Source organism: Lagopus leucura, unplaced genomic scaffold, assembly GCF_019238085.1.
Source record: "Lagopus leucura isolate 7727_CA_CO unplaced genomic scaffold, USGS_WTPT01 Super-Scaffold_100157, whole genome shotgun sequence".
In the NCBI taxonomy this organism is placed as follows: domain Eukaryota; kingdom Metazoa; phylum Chordata; class Aves; order Galliformes; family Phasianidae; genus Lagopus; species Lagopus leucura.
This window is the reverse complement of record NW_024962334.1, coordinates 46,354,056-46,378,161: the sequence shown is the minus strand read 5'-3', so window position 1 is coordinate 46,378,161 and position 24,106 is coordinate 46,354,056. Positions and strand designations below refer to the sequence as shown.

Sequence of the window (24,106 nt, the reverse complement as noted above, 5' to 3'; positions counted from 1 at the left end):
ACAAACAATTCAAAAATTCGTGACTGTCCAAAACCAACACTTAACATTTGCTTTAAATTCCAACCATGTGTTGGGGTGGTCCAACGTCTTCCATAACACTTCGCTGACTTGGTTTCCATGCCAGAACATGCCTCGAGACCCCTCCTAGAACTGGCAATGTTCCTTCCTGATGATAAGCAATTATCTTTGTGTGGTCTGTTATTATCACTTGGTAAAGGCCAACAGTGGATCAGACAGAGGGCAGAGGAGGAAAGAGTTAAGTTGGGTTGTGTTCGGATGAAATGGGAGGGGATGGGATGGGCTGCTGTGGAATTACATTATCTAGCCAACTTACTGTTGAGTGAAAGCTTATGGTTTTGAGTGCTAAAATAATCTTCAGAGAAGAGTGCTTCAATTCTCTTGCAGCTGGATTGCTAGTGGAGAGCCTTGCTGGTGAATTTGCTCATTAACAGGCAAATGACAGGAATCATCAGGCAAATAACAGGAAGTGTACCTTAGGTAGCACAGTACATCTTACACCTTCATTGTAAGGGACGCCATCATGTTCAGTGGGATTCAGTCAAAATATATCTAAAGCTTTGGCTCCTTTCCCCCTAATGGGGAAAAAAACCAAAAACTTCTGGAACATAAATATTTTGCCCCATCTAGAAACAAACTTTTTAGGGTGAGATGAATCAAAGCTTTAATCCGTGGCTACAGTGGATCCTAGACCAAAAAAGAAGCTCAGACTGAGCATCTCAAATGCAGATGTGTGCCATGCAGACAATCCATAAGTAGGTGATCCTCCTCCACTTCTGGTCTCTCTTGGTTAAGGCAGCGCAAGTGGAGGAATCATCCTGTTGTTCCTCATCACCTGCCAACTGCTCACCACTGCTTGGCTCATAAAAGTTATTGTCCTTTCAGACTGGCTAGCTAGTCTGCTAGTGCAATCAATCCCTAAACTTTGGGTTGGCAATGATCTAGTGTTTCCAAGACTAGAAAATCTGATGTTAAATATTGGAAATTTAGAATGTATTCTTTGGAAACCTTTATCTGGCAAAGTGAATCTACTGGAAAAAAAAAAAAAAAGAGAGAGAGAGCTGTGTGGGAGGGAAAAGAAACTGAAAACCTGTAGCTGGAAGAGCTGCCTTAATCTCCATGGGGTATATTACTGGGGAGAGGATGATGAAGAGCATGAAGCTCTTTCATGCAGAAAAGGTACAAGGAAGCCTGAAGAACAAGATCAGTACCTACTGCAGTCACACAAGAGCCAAGAGAAGCTACCAATGCAGGAACTGTTAAAAAAAACCCAAACAAACAGGGAGGACACTTTTTAAAGCTTTCCACAGTTTGGGCTTGTGTACTGCTTTCGTCTATCAACATAAAAGCCAAAACCAAAGGAGTCAGCCCCAAGCCATCTGCAAATGTTATCTCTTTTCTGGAAAATCTTAGCCTGCATGAATGCATTATCAGCTGCTCCTGGGCCGTGAGCACACTATTTTAAGCAGTCCCAAACCAAGGAGAAATTAGAAATAACTGGGGGACAGAGAAGTGTTTTTCAGGAGAGGAGCAGTTGCAGCAAACACCCATCAAATGCATCTTTCTGTGACCTCCCCATCCTTTCCAACACTCCACAGTGGGGAGGTAACCACCAAAAGAAGAGAATTTGGAAAGTCTGCATCTGCTTCTCCTGAGCGTTTATGTCTGCTGAAAAGATGGTTTGTGTGAAGCCCAAAACCTGTGACTCAACACAAGGAACTGGTGTCCTTCCTGACCTCCCAGCACGGAGTCCAACAGGTTACATCCTGGTCAGCCTTCCTGGCTGCTGTGGGTGCCAATGTGATGAACCACAGCTGATGGCCGCAGCTCCCTCTTCACACAAACATACACCAACATTCCCTGGAGCTGGTGAAATCACTCCTCTCTGTCTCACACAGATGTGAGGTCCAACACAGCTGAGTAGCATGGAGCCTCACCTCTGTCTCCACCTGACCCAAATGCTCTCCCAGACCCTAAAGCCATTTTCTCCCCTACAGAGCAAGCAAGGCTCCTCTCCTCCCTCCCACCAGGACCTGGGCTGGCCCCACCATCTTCTATAAGGTGCTCTCAAATCCATTTCAGAGCAAGGATTGCAGCCCCGTGCACCCATGCAGCAGGCTAGGCCATTTGTGGGCCATCACCCTACAAACAGCACCCAGAGATGCTAGGTCTTGGGAATGCCTAAGGCCACATGTATGCACAGCAGGCCACTTGGTAGCCAAAAATATAAACACTGAAGAGCCATACAAGCATGACAAGGCACTGTATGATTGCAGCATTAGTCTGAGAGATGAACCCTGAACACTGGTTTCTGCTCCAGAGGCAATGTCCATCTCTTCTCCAGTCATTGCTCTGAAAGACTGTGCTGGGAGCACGGACACTTTGTTAATCCCAAACAATACAGAAAAAGGAAGAACAGAAGACAAAAGTTTTACAGAAAAGAAGGGTAAGGAACTGAAGCTGCATCTCCTGCAAGCTAAGCATGCAAAGCAAAAGGACAGCAAGTTGCTTCTCTTTCCTTGTACTTTTGCTGACAAAGAGATGAGGGTCAATGTATGGACACTCAGAGGAACTGCCAAAACAGCTGGCCTTGAGTTACTTGTAAGAGGAGGGGGACAATATTTGTCATTCTGGGGGCCCTTTATATCCTTCACTTTCCGTATCCTACTTCCCTTTCATTAACAAGTGATCTCTGCAATGTGGCATTCAGTCACACTGAATTACTGTATCCCACTTTAATTGTCTCACTGAGTCACTACTGTTTACTGTCAGATCAGAAATGTACTGAGCCGTTCATAGTTCTCTGCATATTTGCACACAACACTGCTTGTCTGCAAAGAGACCAGACCTCCAGCCCAAGCCCAGCCAGAACTCAGCCACGTCTGGTCAGCACCCTGCAAAAACATACAAAGGTCCTGACTCCAGGACTGCACTGCTGGGTGGCTGCAGTGAGCACATGGGGTAAACTGGCACGATGTGCTGCTTCTCTCCCCGGTTTTGCCCCAGAAAAAGCGCTGTAGTTGCTTTTAGCTTCACCATTGGTGACTGATGCTAGTGGTAGAATCAGGACCTTTGTAATTAGCTCCCTGGATTGGGAATACCAAAGGTTATCCAGTACCCTTATCACTGATGGATGCTTTCACACAAGTATTCAGCACAGGTCCTGTTGTTCTGTGCCTTCTTAGCCCTGACCACACTGCCCACTCTTCTCCCCATGCCTGAATTACCCAAGCTCTCAACTGCTGACTCCTCATCCATTCTCCCCTCTCCCTGACTTGCTGAGCACATTGTTTAACTTGAGATCTGCTCTTATTGCTGGTTTGTGTCACCAACTGACAATACACAGCGCACAACTGATGTTACAAGTTGTTTGGAAATATCTTTTAATAAAAGGTCTTAACCCAGCCTTTCTGTATAACCAACATAGCTAGGGGTGCTGATGTAAATAGAGTGATCTGTATTTACATTCCTTCCAGACGTCACAAGCAGGTCCCTGCAAACTATTTTTGCAACCAGTTCCTACTCCTCATGCCATTACAGTGCCACTAAATTTGGATCGGAGGCTTTCAACGCTTCCACCTTTGCATTTAACATATGCTGTGGAGAATAAGGTCAGTAGTTGCTAGAAGACAGCCTATGTTGAAAACTGCCCCAGAAACTCATGTGGTGGCCTGATTTAAAATTAAATTAAATTAGGAAAAAAAAAAACCCAACAGGCAGTTCTGCAATCAAAGTGACTTGTTTTATGGGTTGAATGATTTTGATAAAAACTAATGAGACCCACAGACAGACGGTTTTGTTTCCACAGCTGATGGCTGCCTTGCATAACAGATTCACATCAGCAAATATTTTTCCAGGGACAAATATGTGTCTGAGCACGAAGCAATGATCAGACCTAGAGAATGCACCCAACCAACCCCAGGAGGAAGCTGCTGGTGCAGCCAGCTGCCTGCTGCGTGCATGCAGGTTGCTGAGAGTTTCTATTGGCTTTTGGCACTTATCAGATCCACAGGAACAATTTAAACTTTTCACTTCTTGACATGAGTAAGCTCAGAAATATCACATCCCTTCTGTTCTCCTAAAGGCAAGGTGAGGTAATTAATTAAATGGAGGGAATCGTCCATCCATCCACAAGAACAGCATGGGATGCTCGTCAAGTGGTGTGTTAAGGGTGTTACTAAATGTCACAGGAACTCAAAAATGAAGGGAAAGGTTTTCTGACAAACACTGGTAGGAGGCTATAAATGTATTTTTAAATTGTACTGTGTTTAAGCCATATAAAAACTGGAACTGGGAAGGACTGGAACAAATTCAGTGCATTTTTAATACTGTGAATTGTCAGATCCAAATATCGATTTTACGCCTTCATGCAGTATTACAACCTTCATTTAAACAGCTGTGCAACTGAATTTAGCTCACCTCTGTAAATTGAGTCATAGAATCACAGAATGGCTTGGGTTGGAAAGGACCTGAAGGATCATCGGATTCCAACCCCCTGCCACAGGCAGGGCTGCCAGCCACTAGATCAGACTGTCCCATCCAACCTGGCCTTAAACACCTCCAGGTAATTTGCTCCCAACCTGATTTTTTTTTTAACCAAAACAGAAGGGAAGAAAAAAAAAAAGCCACAACAAAACAACAACACTAAATAGCATTCTGGCTAGAAATGGGAATATCTGAGCCAAAACTCATAAACTTGTTTCTTGATTGCACGGCTCGTGACTCACAGAGCACCCCCAGTGAGTCATCCCCTGCGCAGCGTGCGATGGTCGCTCATGGCTGTCATGGGAAGCATCACCTCTCTGAGCCTCCATCAAACAGAAAGAGGTTGCAGGAGGTAGCAAAGCCCCTTCCCCTTCTGAGCCCTGTTATAACATCCCTGAATTGTACCCACTCAGTCAGCCTTTTCCCCGTGCCTTTCAGTTCTCTGGTTTTTCCACCAAGCGCTCATCAGGATGTTTCACTGGAAAGTTTTCAACCATCCCTACAAATCCTCAAGTTCAGAGAGTTTTTAAAGGGATCAAGTCTGGCTCAAGGGAGCTCACAGTAGGGATTTCAGCCGGTTTAAGAAGAGTTCCAATGATCACTTTCACTGAAAGCAGCACATGGCATTTTGTTCTTTCTCATATGGAGGTGAGACCTGATGATCTGACCAAGCTAAGCAAGACAGCGTTACTGATGGGTTGCTGCTCTTTGAATGCAAATCCCTCTACCCCCAATGGCTTCCTTCTCTCCCACTGCAATGATGTTCAGGAGGGATCTGGCACTGATTGCACCAGCCATCCACAAGCCACCAGGCGCAAGCCATTTCTATTGCCCCAAACTGCTAATTTTGCCACTTGAACTCTGTTGTTAGAGGCTCTCCTGTGCCTAAATAGAACATACTGAAAATTAGCAAATTATAGATAATACAGAATAAATGGATTAAGTCCTATTTATGTAGCAACCATGCTGGAATGGCAGCCTATTCCCCGGAAAGCCCTGTGGGTAACAGAGATATCAAGACAGCATCCAATCTGAATTTCCAGTTGTTTAAAATAAAAGACAACAGAGGAAGGTAATGGTTGTACACCACATATCTCATCCAGGCAACATCTGTGCCTGTGACAGCCCTGATATGTTGCTGTTTTTCTTAAATTCATTCAGCTGAGATTTTTTTTAATCTAACTTTAGAGATCCCTGGTTTTATCTCCTACAGGCACCACCATACAATGGTTTACAAACAGCCTTTCTGCTTGATTATAGGAACAGGAATAACAGGAAACTGACCAAACACAAAAGTATAACCCTTACCCTATCCAGACTTTGCTCTTCTGAGGTGCCTCCATCTTCCTGCTGTGAGCTCTGCCGCAGATAAGATTAGACCTGGTGCTCAAATCTCCCATTTTCCACTTTGCTCATTCTTTTTCCTTCCTAAAAAGGCAGCTTATCATCAGTTTTACAAAGGCTTTGCACTGGAGTGCAAGGTTGCTGTCTGTTAACAAGGAAGGGTAACCTTCTGGAGAGACTCGCCTCGCAGTCCCTGCCTTTTGAGTATCAAATCAACAATCCTGCACTCTTCTTCTGTCTTTTGACCACCTGCAAATCTCAAGCCAAAAGTGAAGGCAGCTGTAGCAATAGAACCTGCCAGAGGTCACAGCTCGAAGCTGGGATAATCCCCTCTGTAACTAAACACAAATCAGGTGAAATCAGAAGCCCAAGAAACGAGTTCAAACACAGCAGTCACACTGAAAACTTGGGGATGGAAGGTCTCAGAGGACAAACAGAAAGAAATGGGAAAACAGATGGTCTTGAGGTTGTGGCTGGGGGCTGAGCATCAGTCCAGGGCTCATTTCTCCTGATCACTGCCAGGTTCAGGCATATCCACAGTGCTTTTGAAAGCACTCCAAGGTGGCCCTCCAGTGTTCCCATAAGCTTGCATCACAACTGCCAGCAGGAAGTGCATGCCCCTTCAGGAGCATGTGGGATTGCCCCAAGTGTGGCAATGCTAGCTGTGCCCAGTTAGCAAAGTGTATCTTGATTGGTGTAAATCCACATCCACACTGACACACTCCCAGCCTGTGCCCAACACCCAGCTAAGAGGAACACAATATATAATCAGCAATGGAGAGAATAGGATCAACCAGAGCCTCTCCAAGCAAGCCTCAATGCCCATGCAGCCACGGCACAAGGATCCCACCCACTCACTTTAGGGAATCGGATGGGACTGGGACAGCTGCTGAAGGTGCTCTCAGACTCTATAATTTGGAAACTGCTGGCTCAGAGCACAAAAATTAAAGTTCCAAAGTTTCCATTCTTCTCCATTCACACCCTTGTTTGTTTTGTAGCAAGACATAATCTGAGAAAGGACTTTGCTTTTATATGAGACAGAGCTCAATGGCACACGCATTCCTTACAAGCAAATGTTCCCTAGGGCCTTTGCATTAATTGTTGTCATTATGGGTTAATGTATTGGTACCTAAGCAGTTCAGCTGAGCTCAGGACACACAGTAAGGATTAGGTTTCTAATCCAAAGCCTTTTATTGCTGGATAGATGAGCAAAAAGGAAATGTGTGGGGAATGAACTGCCCAGGGTCACTTAAGAAGAGTTTGGTAGTAAAGCAAACATATTTTGCTTTACTGCCTTACTCCTCATTATCATCTGTGGGTTGTGGGAAGACTCTTCATGTAGTTAGTTGTGACTGTTACAAAAACAACTGTGTAAATAGTGCAGACAGTATTTCACGTTTCAAGATGCTATAAAATGTGTTACATGTTATTCATTTACCTCTTGGCTTTACCAGACCGTGATTATCAGGGACAGAGCAAATATGTCAGAAAAACACCAAATGAGGTGGAAAACAAAACAAATGGATAGATAGCCTGCCTGATTCTACTTTGACATCATGACCAGGAGGCTCCTGGTCCCAGTTATGGCTCCAAGATGGGTGATGTTGGTATAGATAGGCTTTCCTGTGCCCATACATTACTGACTGTCATATCCGGGCTTTCTGCAATGGGGGCAGATTTTGATTTCCCAAGATAAGGATGGGAAAAGGTTTTCCTTCCCAAAGATATCTCTTGACAGCCCTTGAATCTCCACATCTCTGTGGTTTCCTCATGAGACATAATTACTGACCTGCACTGCACGATGCATTCGCAAAGGCTGTGCAAAGATAAGTTGTCCAGACTGACTGCCAAAGTGCACCATACCATGCCATGGATGCTCAACCTATGTCTCACACTGAGCACTAGGGCATTAGAGAATCAAGTACAACCACAGAGACACCTGAATAACCTGAACTTGTACTCTGGGGAAGAAATAAGCCAGGCAGGGCTGCTGAACCCAGCATAGCCAGCTGTCCCATTGTGATAATCCCACACAGCAGTGGGACAGCTGGGTGCCAACTGCTGTTGGTGTGCTTTTCCCTGCACTTCCATTGTCACACCACGCCATGTCGCACCCTGTGGTTCCTGTTGTTCTGCCCCATGACAATTTTGAGCAGTAGCTCATGAGCTTGGGAAATGTGACCATTCCTGACATTCCTGATTCTTCCTAGCTGTGTTCAGAGCAGACAGCGTAACTCAGTGTATGATACAGGATGTGTGAAGGATCTGGTCTCATGGTTCCATGTCATTATGCACACTGTGCAATGGTCCTGGCTCTGGTTTACCCCAAGAACCCCTGGTTCTAGTTCATAATGGTCCTGGTTGGCCCCAGGCAGTCAGTGCCCTATGCCTGTGATGGTATGAACTTTACTTACAGATCTGTGAGTCTGGAGACCTCAGCATCTTCTTTGATTCCTGCCATATGGTTTTGCAGTCCTCCTGGAGCTTATAAAACCGCTCCTTCCTCCAAGAGCTTGACTTCACTTTTAGCAGCTGGCTGCCTTTCAAGAGGAACTTCAGGTCCTTGTCATCTTTCAAGCCTAAGGAGAAACAGTAGTGGTAATGCCACAAGAGTCAGCAAAAGAAACAGTCATAGAGACAGAATTATTTGAGTGGGAAGGGACCTTTAAAGGTCAGCTAGTCCAACTCCTGTGCAATGAACAGGGACGCCTACAGCTTGATCAGGGTGCTCAGAGCCTGGTCCACCCTCTGTACATACAATAATAATGTAAATAGGTTTTTCACTGCCACAGAACAATAGTGAGAGACAAAAACAAACCACCTGCAGTGCAGCCAGCTCTAGGGAGAACAGCAGGGTAGAGGGACCCAGAAATCTGCTGTGTTGTGTCACATTCTACGTTCATAAAAGAGACTGTAGCCTTGTGGACTTCTCAGATTGAGTCCGAAGACTTAAGTATAATTAGAATCACAGAATCATAGAAACATAGAATGGCCTGGGTTGCAAAGGACCACAATGATCATCCAGTTCCAACCCCCTGCTGTGTGCAGGTCACCAACCAGCAGCCCAGGCTGCCCAGAGCCACATCCAGCCTGGCCTTGAATGCCTGCAGGGATGGGGCATCCACAACCTCCTTGGGCAATCTGTTCTCAGGTGGTTCACAAGCATAAAATATCTTCTTCCCAGCAGATATAATTAGCATGCAAAAGCAGTAAAAAGAACAATACAGCGGTAAAAGCAGAGGAAGGAAAGTTGTGTAACTTGTAACTGGAGTACTGTTGTGACTTTTGAAGAGATTTCAGCTTTATTCTGAACAAATTTCCTTCACAGAAACAGGATACACACAGTGTCTCCCTTCCCTCTCTGAAAGGCAGTCCCCTTCTGGTCCCAGGAACTTCGGAGATTAACTCTGGGCTAAGGCTAGATCTTAGACTAGATTCAGGAAGGCACTTTGATATCTAGAGGAGAAGCAGGCATCTACTGAGGCTTTGAAAACACACATTTTCCATTCTGCCTGGTTTTGAAGGTCTCAGCAATAGCTGACTTCCACATACCGACATACCTTGCAGATTCTGTGCCTCAAACAAGCCATTAATTAGAGATCAAGAGTGGGTGAAGTGGCAGAGGTGGGCAAGAGAATGAAGCATGAGGAACACACCCTGGGCTTTCTGTAATAGGCACCTTGCCTATTAAACCTCTGTCATTGCATCAAAGGCTTTTACTCTGTAGTACTGAGCAAGCACATCCCAACTCAGCGTGACTTTTGCCAACCTTATCATGACAGTGCAGATGAGACTCTCATTAATAACTATTTGGCCACTTGCAGCCACCCAACACTCCCATCACAGGAAATTTCCCAACGCTCACAGGATAGAAATCCAAGTTAACTGATTTATGCAATAACATTTACATTGCAGTGTGGCATTTTTCCATATCACTGTCTTTGCCCCTCTCTGGAAGACATTACTGCCCTGAATAGCTGCTATTTGAACAAGGCAAACAAATAAACTACCAAGCATTACTTGAACTACCAAGCCTAGGAGACCCAAGTTGCCAAACCCCAAGTTCCTGATAATTCATACACGAAAGCTAAGTGCCTGGGGCTGCAGAGCACCAAGGTGGATCATAATGGTTGTAGCAAAAAGCAGCGTTGTGTGTTTTTAGTTAGAACAGCTTGGCCTAAAGAATGTATTTCAGGCTGGGAAAGAGCCTGACAACTCTGACAGTGAGAAATATAAGGGTGTCCTGTGCTCAGCACAGCTTTGAGCAGCTCAGGCCACTTCAATTGGGTTTGCCAACACCAAGGAGCAAGTCTGGGGCTGAGCCCAGCCGAGCCATCCAGAATTGAAAGCACTATTGTGGAAGTTGGAGATCCTTGAAAGGTTGCTGTGGCCTCTTTGCCTCCTCTACATTCAATTAGCTGTCTCAGTAATTAAGTGCCTGCTCAATTAATTCCCTCTTGGGTTTCCTGAGGTTTAGACATACCCATGGGTCTACAAGAGGCCAGATTGCCAAGAAGAAGGACACCACAAAGGCCTCACAAAGCCTTGGTATCCTGAGCAGCAATGTTCAGGCTTCTTCTCTGAGATGGAGGTCTTTCAAGAACAGAGGAGATGTCACAGACTTGAACAGACTGCCCAGAGAGATGTTGGATGCCCTATGCCTGGAGACATTTAAGGTCAGGCTGGACCAGGCTTTGAGCATCTGATGGAGCTGTACATGATTCCGTTCCTTGCAGGAGAGTTAAACTAGATGTCCTTTAAAGGTCCCACCTCAAATGATGCTATGATAGGCTTTGCTAACATTGCCATGGTAGCTCTCATGGTTCCTGGAGAGGGAACAAAGTTCCTCCTATGTATTCACCTACAAAATTTCTGTTCTGGCTCCCAGACTCACTCTGTCCTCCCTCAGACCCCAACCATGCAAGGCATCCTTGTGGGACCATGAGGAGGACATGCCATCCTAGGGTAAGCATGAACAGGAAAGCAGGAAAACCATAATTCCTTTGGGTGCTTAAGTGCATAAGCATGTTACGAGAAATCCATTTTAACTGTGACACGTTTTGTTACACTACTGCATGCAGTATGTATCACACGTCATACTACCTGGGCAAACAGCTGCATCGGTCTCATACAAGGAAATCTGCATGGCCACTAGCAGAAAACAAGGGCAGGTTTGTCTCCTTCAGGCTAGATTCACACAGGTAAGGTACAAGATGGAGTGCAAGTGAGAAGGAAGTAAGAGAAGCCAGGGAGGGGATGGAGAAAAGGTGGCTCTGTGACAGAATCACAAAGTCGTAGGGGTTGGAAGGTACCTCTAGAAATCCCCCTGTCCAACTCCTTGCTAAAGCAGTTCCCTGCAGTATGTCACACGAGAAGGTGTCCACGTGGGTCTTGAATATCTCCAGAGAAGGAGACTAAAGTAAGGAAGTTCTTGGGGTTGGCCAGGGAAGGACAAGAGGGTAAGATGAATGCCTAAGAGCACAACAATTCCTTTAATGTCGGGGGCTGGAAGTCTTCCAGGGCCCTTCAGATATAAAGCAGTCACCCTGGGTTGACCTCTGCCAACGCTGACCCAAAGGTTGGATTGAACCACTCAGTGGTGTGCCCAGGAGAAGGAGGGCCAAGCAACCCAAGTCAACTGGGTGAGCACACATTGCTTCAGGATGGCTCTGTATTTGTCAAACAGTATCTCAGACAGCCAAACTGTCCTGGAAAGTGGGCCAGGGGAGGGCCTTGTCTCCTATGCCTGGTCCTAAGCACTGTCACAGATTCTTTAAACGGCCTTGGTCAAGACACTGAGCTTCTTCATTTCTATCCACGAGGCAGATAATGTTTTGTTAGGTCAGAGGAGTACAGCATCCTCTGATCTGCTGATACAGGACCACAAATGCACCCTGATGTGTCAGTGGGACATTACTCTCTGTTGTTCATTTGAATTGCTTTCCAGAAAAGATTTAAAAAAAAAAAAAAAAAAAAAAACATATTTTCCCAGCAGAGCTTTCCTTCATTTCAGTTTTTATGCCCAAACAATCCCTGGGGATTTCTGCCAAGTATCCCCAGGGAGCTGATGAGGTTTGCTCTGCAGAACTCTGTCTCACAGCAATGGAAACTTCTATATGAAAGGAACCAGAGTTGTCATATACACATGTCATTTAAAGCTTCCAAAAACACTGTGCAGCGGAACAGGGATATTGGTTTGCAATTATATAACAATGTAGGGCAGGAGAAAAACAATTGCCACACTGAAATCAATGTCCAAATCATGCCTGAAATATGTGGCAGGGCTGTATCTTGCTCAGAACCTGCAAAATACCAAATACACACTTGTCACAGAAAATTGCAGTATGTGTTTCAAGGGTCAGGCCCCAGTCCTCAAACAACATCAATCACATATTTTCTAAACAGAATATACTCAGTGTACGGTACAGTTTAGAGGGAAAATTGCATCTGACAAAGGTAGGAAAGCCTTAGGCATGCTCAGCACTGCAGCCAGCATGAAGCTTATGTCCTGCACTGTGAAGCTGTAGACACCAAGAGATCAAAAACATGAAGGTTGGTATAATGCATCTAAGGTATACAGCAAGTGGAGAACACAACAACACAGCAGCTGTCACAGCAGCAGCCTGACTCCAGCTTCACTAAGGAGGTAGTTAGGATGATGTTTACAGGTGACAGCAACAATCTGTAGTGCTGTGTTGCTCACTCTCAAACCTGCTGATCCGATAACATTAATTACGACTGCAATAAAGCAAGTTTCCTCCTCCTGCTTCTCTCTCCCATCTGCTTGATTAGATTCCAACAATTCCAGTGGGAAAATGGCTGTTTTCCATTTCCACCTGCTCTCTGCAGCCACGTAAATCAAGAACTTGTATCAACATGGGCTGTCCCTCCAGAAAGCAGGAACCAGCCATGAGTTCATAGCCACAGGAGTTATGAAACTCCCTGGATTTCCTGTCTCTTTTCATCTGGTGAATGCAAACCTCTGAGTGGCACCACACCACCCAGAAGCCCTAAAATCAGGCAGGAAAGGGGCCACTGCCATCCTCACACCAGCAACAACTCAAAGCCCAGCAAGAAAGGTTCAAACCCACCCTTTGCCAGAGAGGTCCCGCTTTCTTTGATGCCTCATACGAAGCGGTTTGCACATCTGGAAGGCGGTTACAGGCAAAAGAAAGGGGAAAAAAAAAACCTCAAGAGTATAAAAATAACCTTGGAATTGCCTTTAGGGTGGAGTGCTGCTTCTGCGCAGGGAAAAGAGGCAGAAACGAAGAGGCTGCCAGCATGTGGAAGTGCTGAGGGTCTGGCCAACGTGTCCCTTACCCAGCCTGATGCCATTCAACGCGGCCACTCTACGGCTCTGCTCCCGCAGGATGTTCTCCTGGGACACGCTGCGCTTGGGCTGCCTCCGGATGCACTGCATGGTCCAGCGTAGGGCTCGGAAAGAGGATCCGAGTGCTGGGAAGGACAAGGGGCCCCGTTGGCCCCGAAGGGATCCCTGCTCATCCAGGAGCCACAGGCGTGCGCGGCGTCAAACAGGGCTCCAAGAAGGGAGAGGAGGCAGCGGGAGGCAGAGAAGGGCAGAGTCTGGCTGGGAGGTGGGACTGTGGGAAGTCTCCTCCCGCTTGCTCATCGGCCGCGTGTGTTGGATGCAAAATTACACCCATGCGTCTGCCGGCAGCTGCTTGAGTAGAAGGAGCAAGTTTTCCTGCGTTCATCCACCACTGGGATTTTGTGCATCGTTTGTAAGGGTCCCAGATATTGCTTGGGGCTCCAAATCAGTGCAAAAGTCCCCTCGGCTCAGCCTGCCCACCAGTGCCTGGCTCCACCCTTTCTCTCTGTGCAGTTCCCATTGACATATAGAGAAGAGGAAGCTGGAAACACCTTTTAGCCAAGGCAGACGTAGCCCAAAAGCTGCTTGGAGACTGCTGTAATGCTCTTCCTTTTCCACTTAGAATAGAATTTTTCTAAGGCTCTGGAGAATTTCCTCTCTGCCACCGTTTACCTGCATGACTTGAGTGAGTCACTTACCCTGCTTTTCAGCATAGCTGTGGTTTTATTCTTGTAATTCCTATTTACAGGTACAGGGATGAGCCCCCAGCAGTGCTTTAACAAGTCACTGATTACACAGATTCAGAGAATAATTCAGGCTGGAATGGACCTCTTTCAGGTCTCCAGTTCAACCACCCACTCAAAGCAGAGTCACCACCAAATACTGATCAGGCTGCTCACACCTTGTCCAGGTGAGTTTTGGGTTTCTCTTAGAATGGAAGCTCCACAGCCAAATTAAACCCCTGTACAAGAGCTTGGATTTTCTCATAGTGAATAATTTTTTCCTTATTACCAGTTTAATTTCCTTTACTGGCTCTCATGTCCATTGTCCATTGCCCAGCAATGGCTGGGGCTAAAATCCACCTCCTCTCTAACCATGACTCCCTCTGCAGTGAAATGCAGAGCTGTGCTTACTAAGCTCTCCCATCCTGAATGCATTTACAGACCTTGTCAGGTTTTCTTTTTTTTGTCATTGCCTTTGCAGTGCTGCTGCCCTGATGATAATGCAGGGAAACAGAGCCAAGCTGCAGTGGTTGCTCCCTATTGCAGAACCAGCATCTGCCCAAGAAACTTAACAGCAAACCACATCACCGTCTCTGCTGGAGATCCAAGTTCCTCAATGCAGTCTGTATTAGGTTTTAGAAGCAGATTCTCATTTCAGGTGTCTGGCACCCCAGTCACCCTCCTTTCCATGCATTTTGAGGCAAGCCCTATGAATACTCAGAGCAGCATGGATGACATGACCAACACAAGAGCATCAACAGACTCAGTTGCTGAGTTCTGTAAAACTCATTGGGAACAAGGCAGAGATACTGCATAGCCTTGAGGAATAGTACCAGAAACAGCCTATTTACACATTGCAACTACCAGCCAGAGAAGGCAAAGGAGAATAAAGGTGTTTCATGGATGGGACAATGCTGAACACATTAGCTAGGCTGGCAGGTGACTGAGGAAACACCATCAGCCTCTTGTGAGCCTTCTCCACACACAGGGGCTGGATGTTGAAGCTGCAATCAGCAGCACTCCCCTGGGAGCTGGGGGCTTTGCCCTTGGCGGGGAGGTGAGCACCATGATGTAATGGCTAGAAGATATTTATTAGCTAGCAGTCCCTGAGCACTTCCCATATTTCACATTGTACTGGGGAAGACTGATCTAATTATGGAGTCATCTCCTGTACTTGCCTTGGCAAAACTGTTTGCTTCTGACTGCTCTCCAGTCCGGCACCAGCCAGTGTCCCATAGGGGCCAATCTGGGAGCCCACTGAGCCCCTCCACTTCATCTTCTTATTAATTCTTAATAAATGATGCCAGCAACAGCATCACTCAGAGCCTCCCAGACTGTGAACATTTTATTACATTCATCCCTGCAGTGTGGGCATGGGCAAGCAGAGGATCAGCACTCGCTGAGTTTAGCTCCTTCCCCAGAACAGCATGTCTAAGTTCTGCTGGTGCAAGGACTTTAAAATAAAATTGACAACATTGGGCCAGAAGTGCCATTGAGAAACAACAGATCTGGATGTACTGTGGTCCTGAGATCATCTAAAGACATTGCCATATCTCACAGGCAAGCTGCGAGGGATGAGTGGCACTGTAGGATAAAGAGCACTGCTTATGGATATTGCACAGAGCTGTGTCACATTCTAGCACCGAAGGAAATGATCCTGAAAATGGTTTCAGGATAAATTCTCCGACCCTTATTCATTGCAGGTAACACCTGACTGAGTATGAAGCTTGTGAACACTCAGCCTGCAATTTTACCCGTATGACCAATCCCACTGAAATCAATGGCATTTGTCACATGAGTGAACTTATTCATGTCCCTGTACTCAGGATTGAGGTTTTGCTAATCATCTTATCGATTCCAGCTGGATTGCTCACAGAGCAAATGGAAATTGACGTGAATGAGGATGTCAGAACACGGTCCCAAAGACAGCAAAGTGCTTCGATATTCAGGAAAAAGACACTTATAGAAAGGCTGGACAGTCTGGTAGGAAACAGGCTACATGTGAGAACTATTAATTCTGAGGCTGCTCTTCAGGCAGTTTTCCAAAATGAATTAATCTTCATCACATCCCTATACAAAGTTGCTAAGGAAGCTCCATTTCCACTTCACCAAGGAAAAAGCAGGTGGTTTGGGGGATGGAGCTCATCACCAATCACTGCTGTCCTTGGGCAACATCAGAAGTGGCACAGCCCTAACACTGATGTCTCTTTATACCACACTGACACAAATGACATGACAGAAGTCAGTTGCTGATGTGCCCAGACTTGTGGTAATTTGGGACTGGAATGAACATATCCATGCTGGTGATGACCTCGCGCTTCCCCATTACATCATGCACATGATGTAAGTTATGCTGCTATGACTAGTAATGCCACACATTCACATCTCATTTCATGAGCAAATTTTCCCACTAATGAGGTCAAAGGTTGGGTCTTGCTCTGTATATGTTACCAAGAAGAAATGAGGTCTATTTTACACGATGCTAACTGTCATTTCAGCTTTCCTCCCAGGCTTACCCACAGAGTGAATGCAATTCATCAGAATTACATTTCAGAGAATAATAGTGCAATCAAAGTATCACTGCTTACTAATGAACTGCATTGCCTGTCCTTGCACATTCCTAGCCCTCACCAAGAGGGAGACCATCCCAAGTGGACTCAGAAACAATGAGAGTTTGGAAAAGTCATGTTTTAGTTGGTCTGCAGTTACACGTCAACCTGCCGTTGTTTGTTAGCTTGATGGCTCCCTCAGAAGCTGAAGTTCCTGGTGGATAAAGGCTGAGGATTGCGCCAGCCAATGGCTCCTCTACACCAACTGTCCCCTTTTCACTCCCTCTGGAGAAGTGGGGGTCAGGAAGTGATTACTGGGACCAGAAGCATCGGTACATTGCTGGCCAAACTGCTGCTCGGTGACAGTGGCTACATCTTCTGTGCATGTGGTATGTACCAAGTTCCACCTTGTGGTCACACTGAGAATGGGCTTCTTCAGGAAGCTGGCAGCAGCATCAGTGAACCACTTTCTCTTCCTTACACTGGCTATTCTTTCCCACTTTGCTTCTCTTCCAAGGAACCTTGAGAGGTCCTGCTATGCAGAAGCCAGGTGATCCTAAAGCTTCACATAGGAATTGTTCCTAAGCATCATACTGCATCTGTCCTTCATATTGCTGCCTAAAATCTTCTTCCACTGGCATCAAGAATCCATACGACATGCAGGTTTCTGGTGCACTGGGATCACTGCTGACACCCTGCCCAATATTTCTCAGACTCATTTCTCCCTGTATTCTTTGAGAGGACAACTTCCCCTTTTCCAGCTCTCCTCCACTCAGTCCTCACAGCCAAGCTACCTTTTCTTCATGACTTCCCACCAGTCTGTGTCATTCAAAGACAGCCTGGATCCATGCGCAGTACTGTCTGTGACCCATCAAAAGCTACTGCTTTCTTCTTGTACTTTCAATGTAATCCAAATAAAACTCCTTACTAAAGTTCTTTGCATTCAGGAACTCAAAACCAGACTAAAAATTTCATAGAATCATAGAATCATTAAGGTTGGAAAAGACTTCTAAGATCATCTAGACCAACTGTCAACCCACCCACCATGCCCACTACTATGACAATCCGTGCCATGTCTCCACAGCTCTCGAACACCTCCAGGGATGGTGACCCCACCACCTCCCCAGGCAGCCTGTTCTGTGCCTCACCACTCTTTCTCAGAAGTTTTTCTCAATGTCATAAAATCATAGAATGGCTTGCATTGGAAGGGATCTCAAAGATCATCTAGTTCCAACCCCTCTCCTATGAGGCAAGGTTGCCAGCCACTAGATCAGACTGCCCATCAAGCCTGGCCTTGAACACCTCCAGAGATTGGGGCATCCACAGCTTCTCTGAGCAACCTATTCCAGTACCTCACCATCCTCCAAGTGAAGAATTTCTTCCTAACATCTAACCTAAACCTTCCCTCTTTCAGTTTAACTCCATTCCCCCTTGTCCTCTCACTATCTAACTAAGTAATAATTTGGTCTCCCTCCTGCTTGTAAGCTCCTTTCAAATACTGGAAGGTTGCAATGTCTTCCCTGCCTTCCCTTCTCCAAGCTAAACAATCCCAACTCCCTCAACCTTTCATCATAAGAGAGGTGCTCCAGCCCTCTGATCATCAACCTGAACCTGGTGAAGTTTAAAGTCATTACCTCTTGTCCAGTGATGAGAGGCTTGGTCCTATGATCAGAGTTTGGTTTGGTCCTTCCACAATGACACACAAGCAGATTTGGCTGTAGAGAGGCACTAAAACCATCACTGGCTTGAAGTAAATTACAGCTTTTCCAGTAGCTGGTGTGAAGACAGTGGGAGGAAAGTAATTTAAGAGAAGAATGACAACTTGATCGATAGGACCAGCATCAACAGCTTACTTGCATAATTCCTAAGCCACGTTTCTGATGAAGATGTTCTCTTTATAAAAACCAAAGTCAATTGTAGGTGCGTCCCAGCTTCATTTTTTAAGGACGCTTAACAGCTTTTCTCAACAGTTTCTTCAGAAGCTGAAATATCCGCCCCAGTCGAAATACAGGTCACTCAGATCACTCCACAGCAGGGCAAAATTTGTGCAATCATTGCATTGCAGCACCGAGTTATGCAAAACTAAGGGGAAAAAAACAACAACTTTTTTTTTCCCCCCTACGTGGTTTGTCTGGAATTTCAGGACTCTGTAACTTTAGTCAGAAATAGGCAACAAAACTTTCTGTGTTTTTGTCAACAGGAGGCTTAAGAAGGCACCCAAGTGAGGGGCAGCTCAAGGTGTGCAGATTTCTCCACACATACTGTCCAAATTGACTCATTAAGGTCTGGAATTATCTCAGTTTAGATGAAACTGTGCCAACATTTTCTCTACCTGCATAAGGAAAAAGAGAGACCTTCATGCTTGACCCAAGGTCTGCAGCCTTCCATTCTGGTAGGCTTGATTAAGGACTGAGACCCTCAACCCATGGTAAGGACTTGGGGGGTGCATGGCCTGGGGGTCTGTCTGACTGCATTGAAGTATCTACAGTGCACTGAGCAGGCGGACAGGAGACTCATCTGCCTACACCCTATAAGCCTGAATTTTCTTGCAGGTACCTGCATTTAGCCAGCTAAATCTCACCCTGGATGCTCAGTTCAACAAGTACTGATCCGTAGCTTTCCCTGTAAATACGTGTTTATATATTTTGATCTCCCTGTGAGGGAAGCTATGGTTTGCTCCCAAAATATCAACACCTTTGGCTCCCAGAGCTGCCTATCCAGTTGGCCCAGTTTCCTGACCTTGCACAAGCGCTTCCCCACACCTCTCTCTTGCTTTTCCCTTCCTTTCATCTCTACTACCTGCAGCATTGTTCCAAATAACTACATTTCCTTCTTCCTCCTCTTTTTGTTTCCTCTTTAAAATCTCCACTCATCCTCTTTTGGATCTGATGTTGGGGCTGCACACAATGGTCTCAGAACTGGCTGTGGGCTATCACAGAATAATTAAGGTTGGAAAAGACCTCCACGATCCCCAAATCCAACCCCAGTCCACCCCCACCATGCCCACTGACCATGTCCCTCAGTGCCACATCTCCATGGTTCTGCAACACCTCCAGGCATGGTGTCCCACCTCCCTGGGCAGCCTGTGCCAGTGCCCTTCTCTTTCTGAGAAAAAAATTGTTCCTAATATCCAACTTGAACATCTCCTGGTACAATTTAAGGCCTCTCATCCTATCACTGCTACCTGGGAGAAGAGGGCTATCCCCAAAGGAGTAGTTTTACTAAAAAAAAAAAAAAACATTTCTCAGACTGGAAATTTAGTAGCTTTTGTGTGAGAATAATCGTAACTTCTTAAGACAACTTTTACTCATCCAGAAAAAAGAAAAGTTGCACGTTCAAGGCACTGAGTAGCGCCAGCATGATGAACTCTCCTGCACTACTAGCAAAGTTACAGCTTAACAAGCTCCCGAATAACGCACCTGGTGTAACTCACACCAAACCGGGTGTGCTGGGCACATTTTGTTTGTAGGAAAGCAGATCAAAGCCACCACCTGATCCCAGCTGATCCCTGGCCGCACCACTTCCACCCACAGAGGCTGAAGCCCTGGAGGAGCCCGCTCAGCACTCCCAGCTAAAGAAGGGCAGGTGGAGATGATTCATTTGGCAATTTACATCCAGCAGTTAGTCCAGCTGACAGGAGAAACAAGGAAACGGCCTGTTTTGTAGGATTTTACAAACCCTGCCCTGCTGACTCCCACCCTGGGTTGCGGCAGAAGGCATCCCTGTAACGGGGCTCTGGCATTCTGGGCACAATGTGCACAGTGTCTTGTATGAAGAGGTCAGTGTATAAGAATAAGACATAGCACAAATTAGCTATTCTACGATTCTGTGTGAGCACAAGGACTCCCAGTTCAGAAACATGCCAGGTTCATGAGGCAAAACAAAAGTTATTAATAGCCTATGGAGCCCAGCAGAGACTCACTGCGTAACAAACGTAGATGAGCCTTTAGAAAAGAAGCAACAAGTAGCCCATACAGTTGAATTAAACCCATAATAAGAGGCAAAATAAGAGGCACAATCCACAAAATCACAGTGGCTTTATGCTGGGAGTACAAACAAGGGGAGCATGCTCAGTTTCTGCTCCAGGACTCAGATCTCCATCCAAACACAGCACAAACAGCACTCCACAAACTTTTCAGAGCCCTCATTGACAGTAATGTCCACTTTCACTACTGGAAAAAATCTCAGCTCTGACTGCCAGATATTGTACTGAGACAGAGCCATGTGTCCATGGTTAATTCTGATACAGAAAACACAGTCATCACTGTATCTCTGTTGGACAGAAAGAAGTGGAGTTTCAGCAGAGGGCCATAGATAAACATATGCATAACTCACAGCATCTGAAACATTTCTAGCACACTGAACAGCACAGATCTGATCCTGCTAGCAAACCAACCTGTGAGCAACTCTTCTTGTTTAAGCAGTCTGGCACGCAGAGTGACTTTGGCACTTGTGCACATACGTGTCAAGGAATTTCAGTAAATACATTTCTGAAAGCTTGGCTTATTCACCACGTGTGTACTTTTCTGCCCAGGACAAGAAAACAGATGAACATACACTGAATTCTTCTTGGTCCCTAACCCCAGAAAGCAAGTCATATTCACTGAAAAATGACCCACACACCAGAATAAGAAAGCTTTTAATAGTTCCAGATGTGTTCCTTAACTTTCTTTCCCCAGCGGTTCTATAATGAATGAGATACCTACAAAAAGTTCAACATTAACCTCTGTTTCACCTTCCTGTCTGATTTCTGGGATCTGGGATAATCAGCCTGGGAGGAGTTTTCTCTTATTTTACCTTACGGTGGTCAATCACTGATTGCTCTATTAATCTGTTTTCATTTATAGCTGCAGTCAGCAGAAAGAAAGCATCCATCTCATGAACTAAAAATAAGTACTGTAGATTTTTCACATTTCAAGCTGCAGCTAGCACAGTCCTGAGCTGTCGCTGCTCATCGGAATGAGTGAAGCACAAGAAAGATGTAACAAATCAATGTACTAAATTCAGCCCAGGGAATAAGAGATGTTTCATTACTCTGTCAGACAAGCCTCCTAGTTTTGGCACTGAGACTTTTCAAACCTCACTTGCTGTCAGTGCAGAGAGGATTTCTTCTTTTTGTAGAAACATATTTCACTGAGCATTTACAGAGCCTTGGGGGCAGGCTCAGAGCAAGGGGATTGATCCCAGCTCTGCTGCCTACCCCAGAGCCTAGAGACTTGATCCAGGGAGCATCCATCCCACTTTCTATTTCACAAAAAAAGGAGGAGGAGATTTGGAACAACTTTTCTGGACTCACACACACTTACCACCCAAGACTTATCCTACCAGCACAGCTAGCTGTATTAACAGAGGAAAAATCTGTTGTCTCCTGTAACACAACTAAACACTGCGTGACTTGCAAACGACAGAGCTGCAGAAGCAAAACGAGGAGGGAGGAGAGAGGAGGAGACAAGAAAGCTCTTGGAGGGCTGAAATGCAAGGACACGTCTACTGACTTACTGTTGCAACCGAGGAAACTGCCATTCGACTCCATGGCCGCCAAAGAAGGCGACGTGCAGCGGCAGAAAGGGCTCCGGGAAGCAGCTGTGCCCAGATGTTAGCTTGCTGCGGGTGGAAGCCAGACCCAGCAGGCTCCCTCTGCTCCCCGCTCCAGCGATCCCCAACGTCAGTTCCTTTTCCCTTGGCTGCAAAGATGTCTTCGCTATGACTCCTCATTTATTTCTCTGCCGCATCCACGCACCCAGTGCATTGACTGAGGCCAAACGCTGAGCCCCAGCGCCGTGCTCGCCCTGGCTCCTCCCCATTAAATCTGGCCGTCATCGCTGCCCAGCCTCCTGCTCCTGCAGCTCTAAGCTGTGCCTCTGTTCTGCTGCTGTCTCCAACACGTTCTGCTCCTTTCCTTTATGCCTTCCAGAAGACTCCGAGCTCCCAAAAAGACCCCGCAGTCTGTAAGTCCAAGGGAAGAGCCCAGAGCTGGAGGCAGTGCCTGGGTTGAAAGGGTTTGTGTGCACTGCTGGGGACTTATTTCACGACACGACAAACACAGCAGCCAAACAGCAGGTCAGAAATCGCCAGCACAGAGCTGTAACCACAAACACTCGCAGAGCGGGAGCTTAAAGCAGAAGAAAATTTGCAGCCTTCTCATTTGATACCACGGAGCAGAAGTACAAAAACCTCCCCGCTGCCTTCAGGATTTTACACAGCTGTTTTCCTCTGCCCTTTCCCCCTCTGTTCATTTAGATGTATTAAAAGGGTGAAAGGATAATGCAGGGAAAAGCGGGAAGGAGAAAGAAATGGAATTCACAGCGGGGAAAGTAAAGCTTCTACTTGAATGGTAAAGGGAGGTTTTCAATCGTTGTTTTGTTACTGTTTATTTTTGTTTCTGGTTGTTTAGGTGATCTCTATGCAATTGATGCAGCTGTCAGAAGCTTCTAACCCCTTGTTTCTCAGCAGCTGTGAGCCTGGCAGCTCCACTGACAGAAGGAAAAAGTCCCTCTCTGAGTGAGACAGATCTGGGATGCACATGGTGATAAATCCTTTGGGACTATTTGTCTCTCCTTGCCAGGAGTCAGGCTGCTGCTTCAAGAGTCCAGTTTTACAACACACAGGCTGCCCTAATAGAGCAGAACTCCTCTGTGCCGGCACAAAGTGCAAGAGCAAATAAGTGGAGAACATACAGAGCTGACATTTTGCTTTGTGCCCTTCAGAAGTTCTCCCCTCGACCCTACAGCCACCACCATCCCTTTAGACACTTTCAGAAGGACCCAGGAAGGAATACTCCCCTTTTGCAAACACATGGACAAGGAAATGTTGGCTAGAGCAGGGTCAATCTTTGGGCCGGAAGGCAGCTGGAGGCCTCCTAAAGATTCCCTTTGGAATATTTAAAAATAAATCCTTCCTTAAAAGCCCTAAAAGTAGGAGGATTTCCACAGGACACCACCAAAACCCATCACCCTTTCAGCTGATGGGGAGGAGAGGTACAGAAGGGACTGTAGGGGAGGCCTGTAGATGAGTCAGACAGACTGGAAACTCCGGTAAAGCAGTGGTGGTGAGGGAATGATATCTGTCAGAAGGGAGGAGAGGTAGAGAAGGGCAGTTTTAAGGTGGTGACAGGAAATAGAATTACACCAAAGCCTTTTCCTTCTTTGTATCCCACGCCACAGCACAACAGTGCAGCACTGTAGCAGCTTTCTGCCACCCTAAGCGAAGGCATCACTCTCCTAACTCCTTGGCAGATATTTTACTTGTGCTCAAGTGTTTGCAGACAGCCTTGCATTCCTGGCATTCATCAGAAAGTACAGCAGTCATCATCACAGCCAGTGAAACCCTGCGGCAAGCACAGTGAGGCTGAGATCATAGAGCACAGGTCTCATCAGATCCTTCTTTCACAAGGCAGCATTCCTTTTGGTGCATTTCTGCATGCATGCCATGTGCACTTCATTTCCTTTTCCTTTGCACTGCTGAAACCAATATATATGTAGAATAGCAATGAAACCAAGGTGGCATGAGGAGCTATTGGAGTCGTGTAAGCTGCAGAAATCCTGCTAATATATTCTAAGAATAAAAGAGCAATATAAGACTCCCATCAGACTCAAGTCCCTGATGTCCTGTTCAGATCACAGCATTCACTGTTTGCCTTCCTGTTTTGGGTTTTGGCT

The 24,106-nt window shown here is 46.1% G+C and overlaps 1 protein-coding gene across 3 annotated transcripts in view; it reads right to left on the bottom strand.

Annotated features, from left to right (window-relative positions):
* The window catches only part of PLCD1 (phospholipase C delta 1), a 48,936-nt gene extending 26,691 nt beyond the window's left edge, over positions 1–22,245 (bottom strand). Inside the window, exons 1-2 of one of the 3 annotated variants that reach the window (XM_042888260.1) lie at positions 21,948–22,245; positions 8,262–8,426 (exon numbers count right to left, since the gene is read on the bottom strand). In XM_042888260.1, coding sequence (XP_042744194.1) covers positions 8,262–8,426; positions 21,948–21,981 — 199 coding nt within the window. In that variant the 5' untranslated portion in view covers positions 21,982–22,245. Of the gene's footprint in view, positions 1–8,261; positions 8,427–13,167; positions 13,423–21,947 lie in introns of those variants that run through there. The other 2 variants (XM_042888261.1, XM_042888259.1) reach the window with 2 other exon arrangements.
* Positions 22,246–24,106: the final 1,861 nt, after the last annotated feature.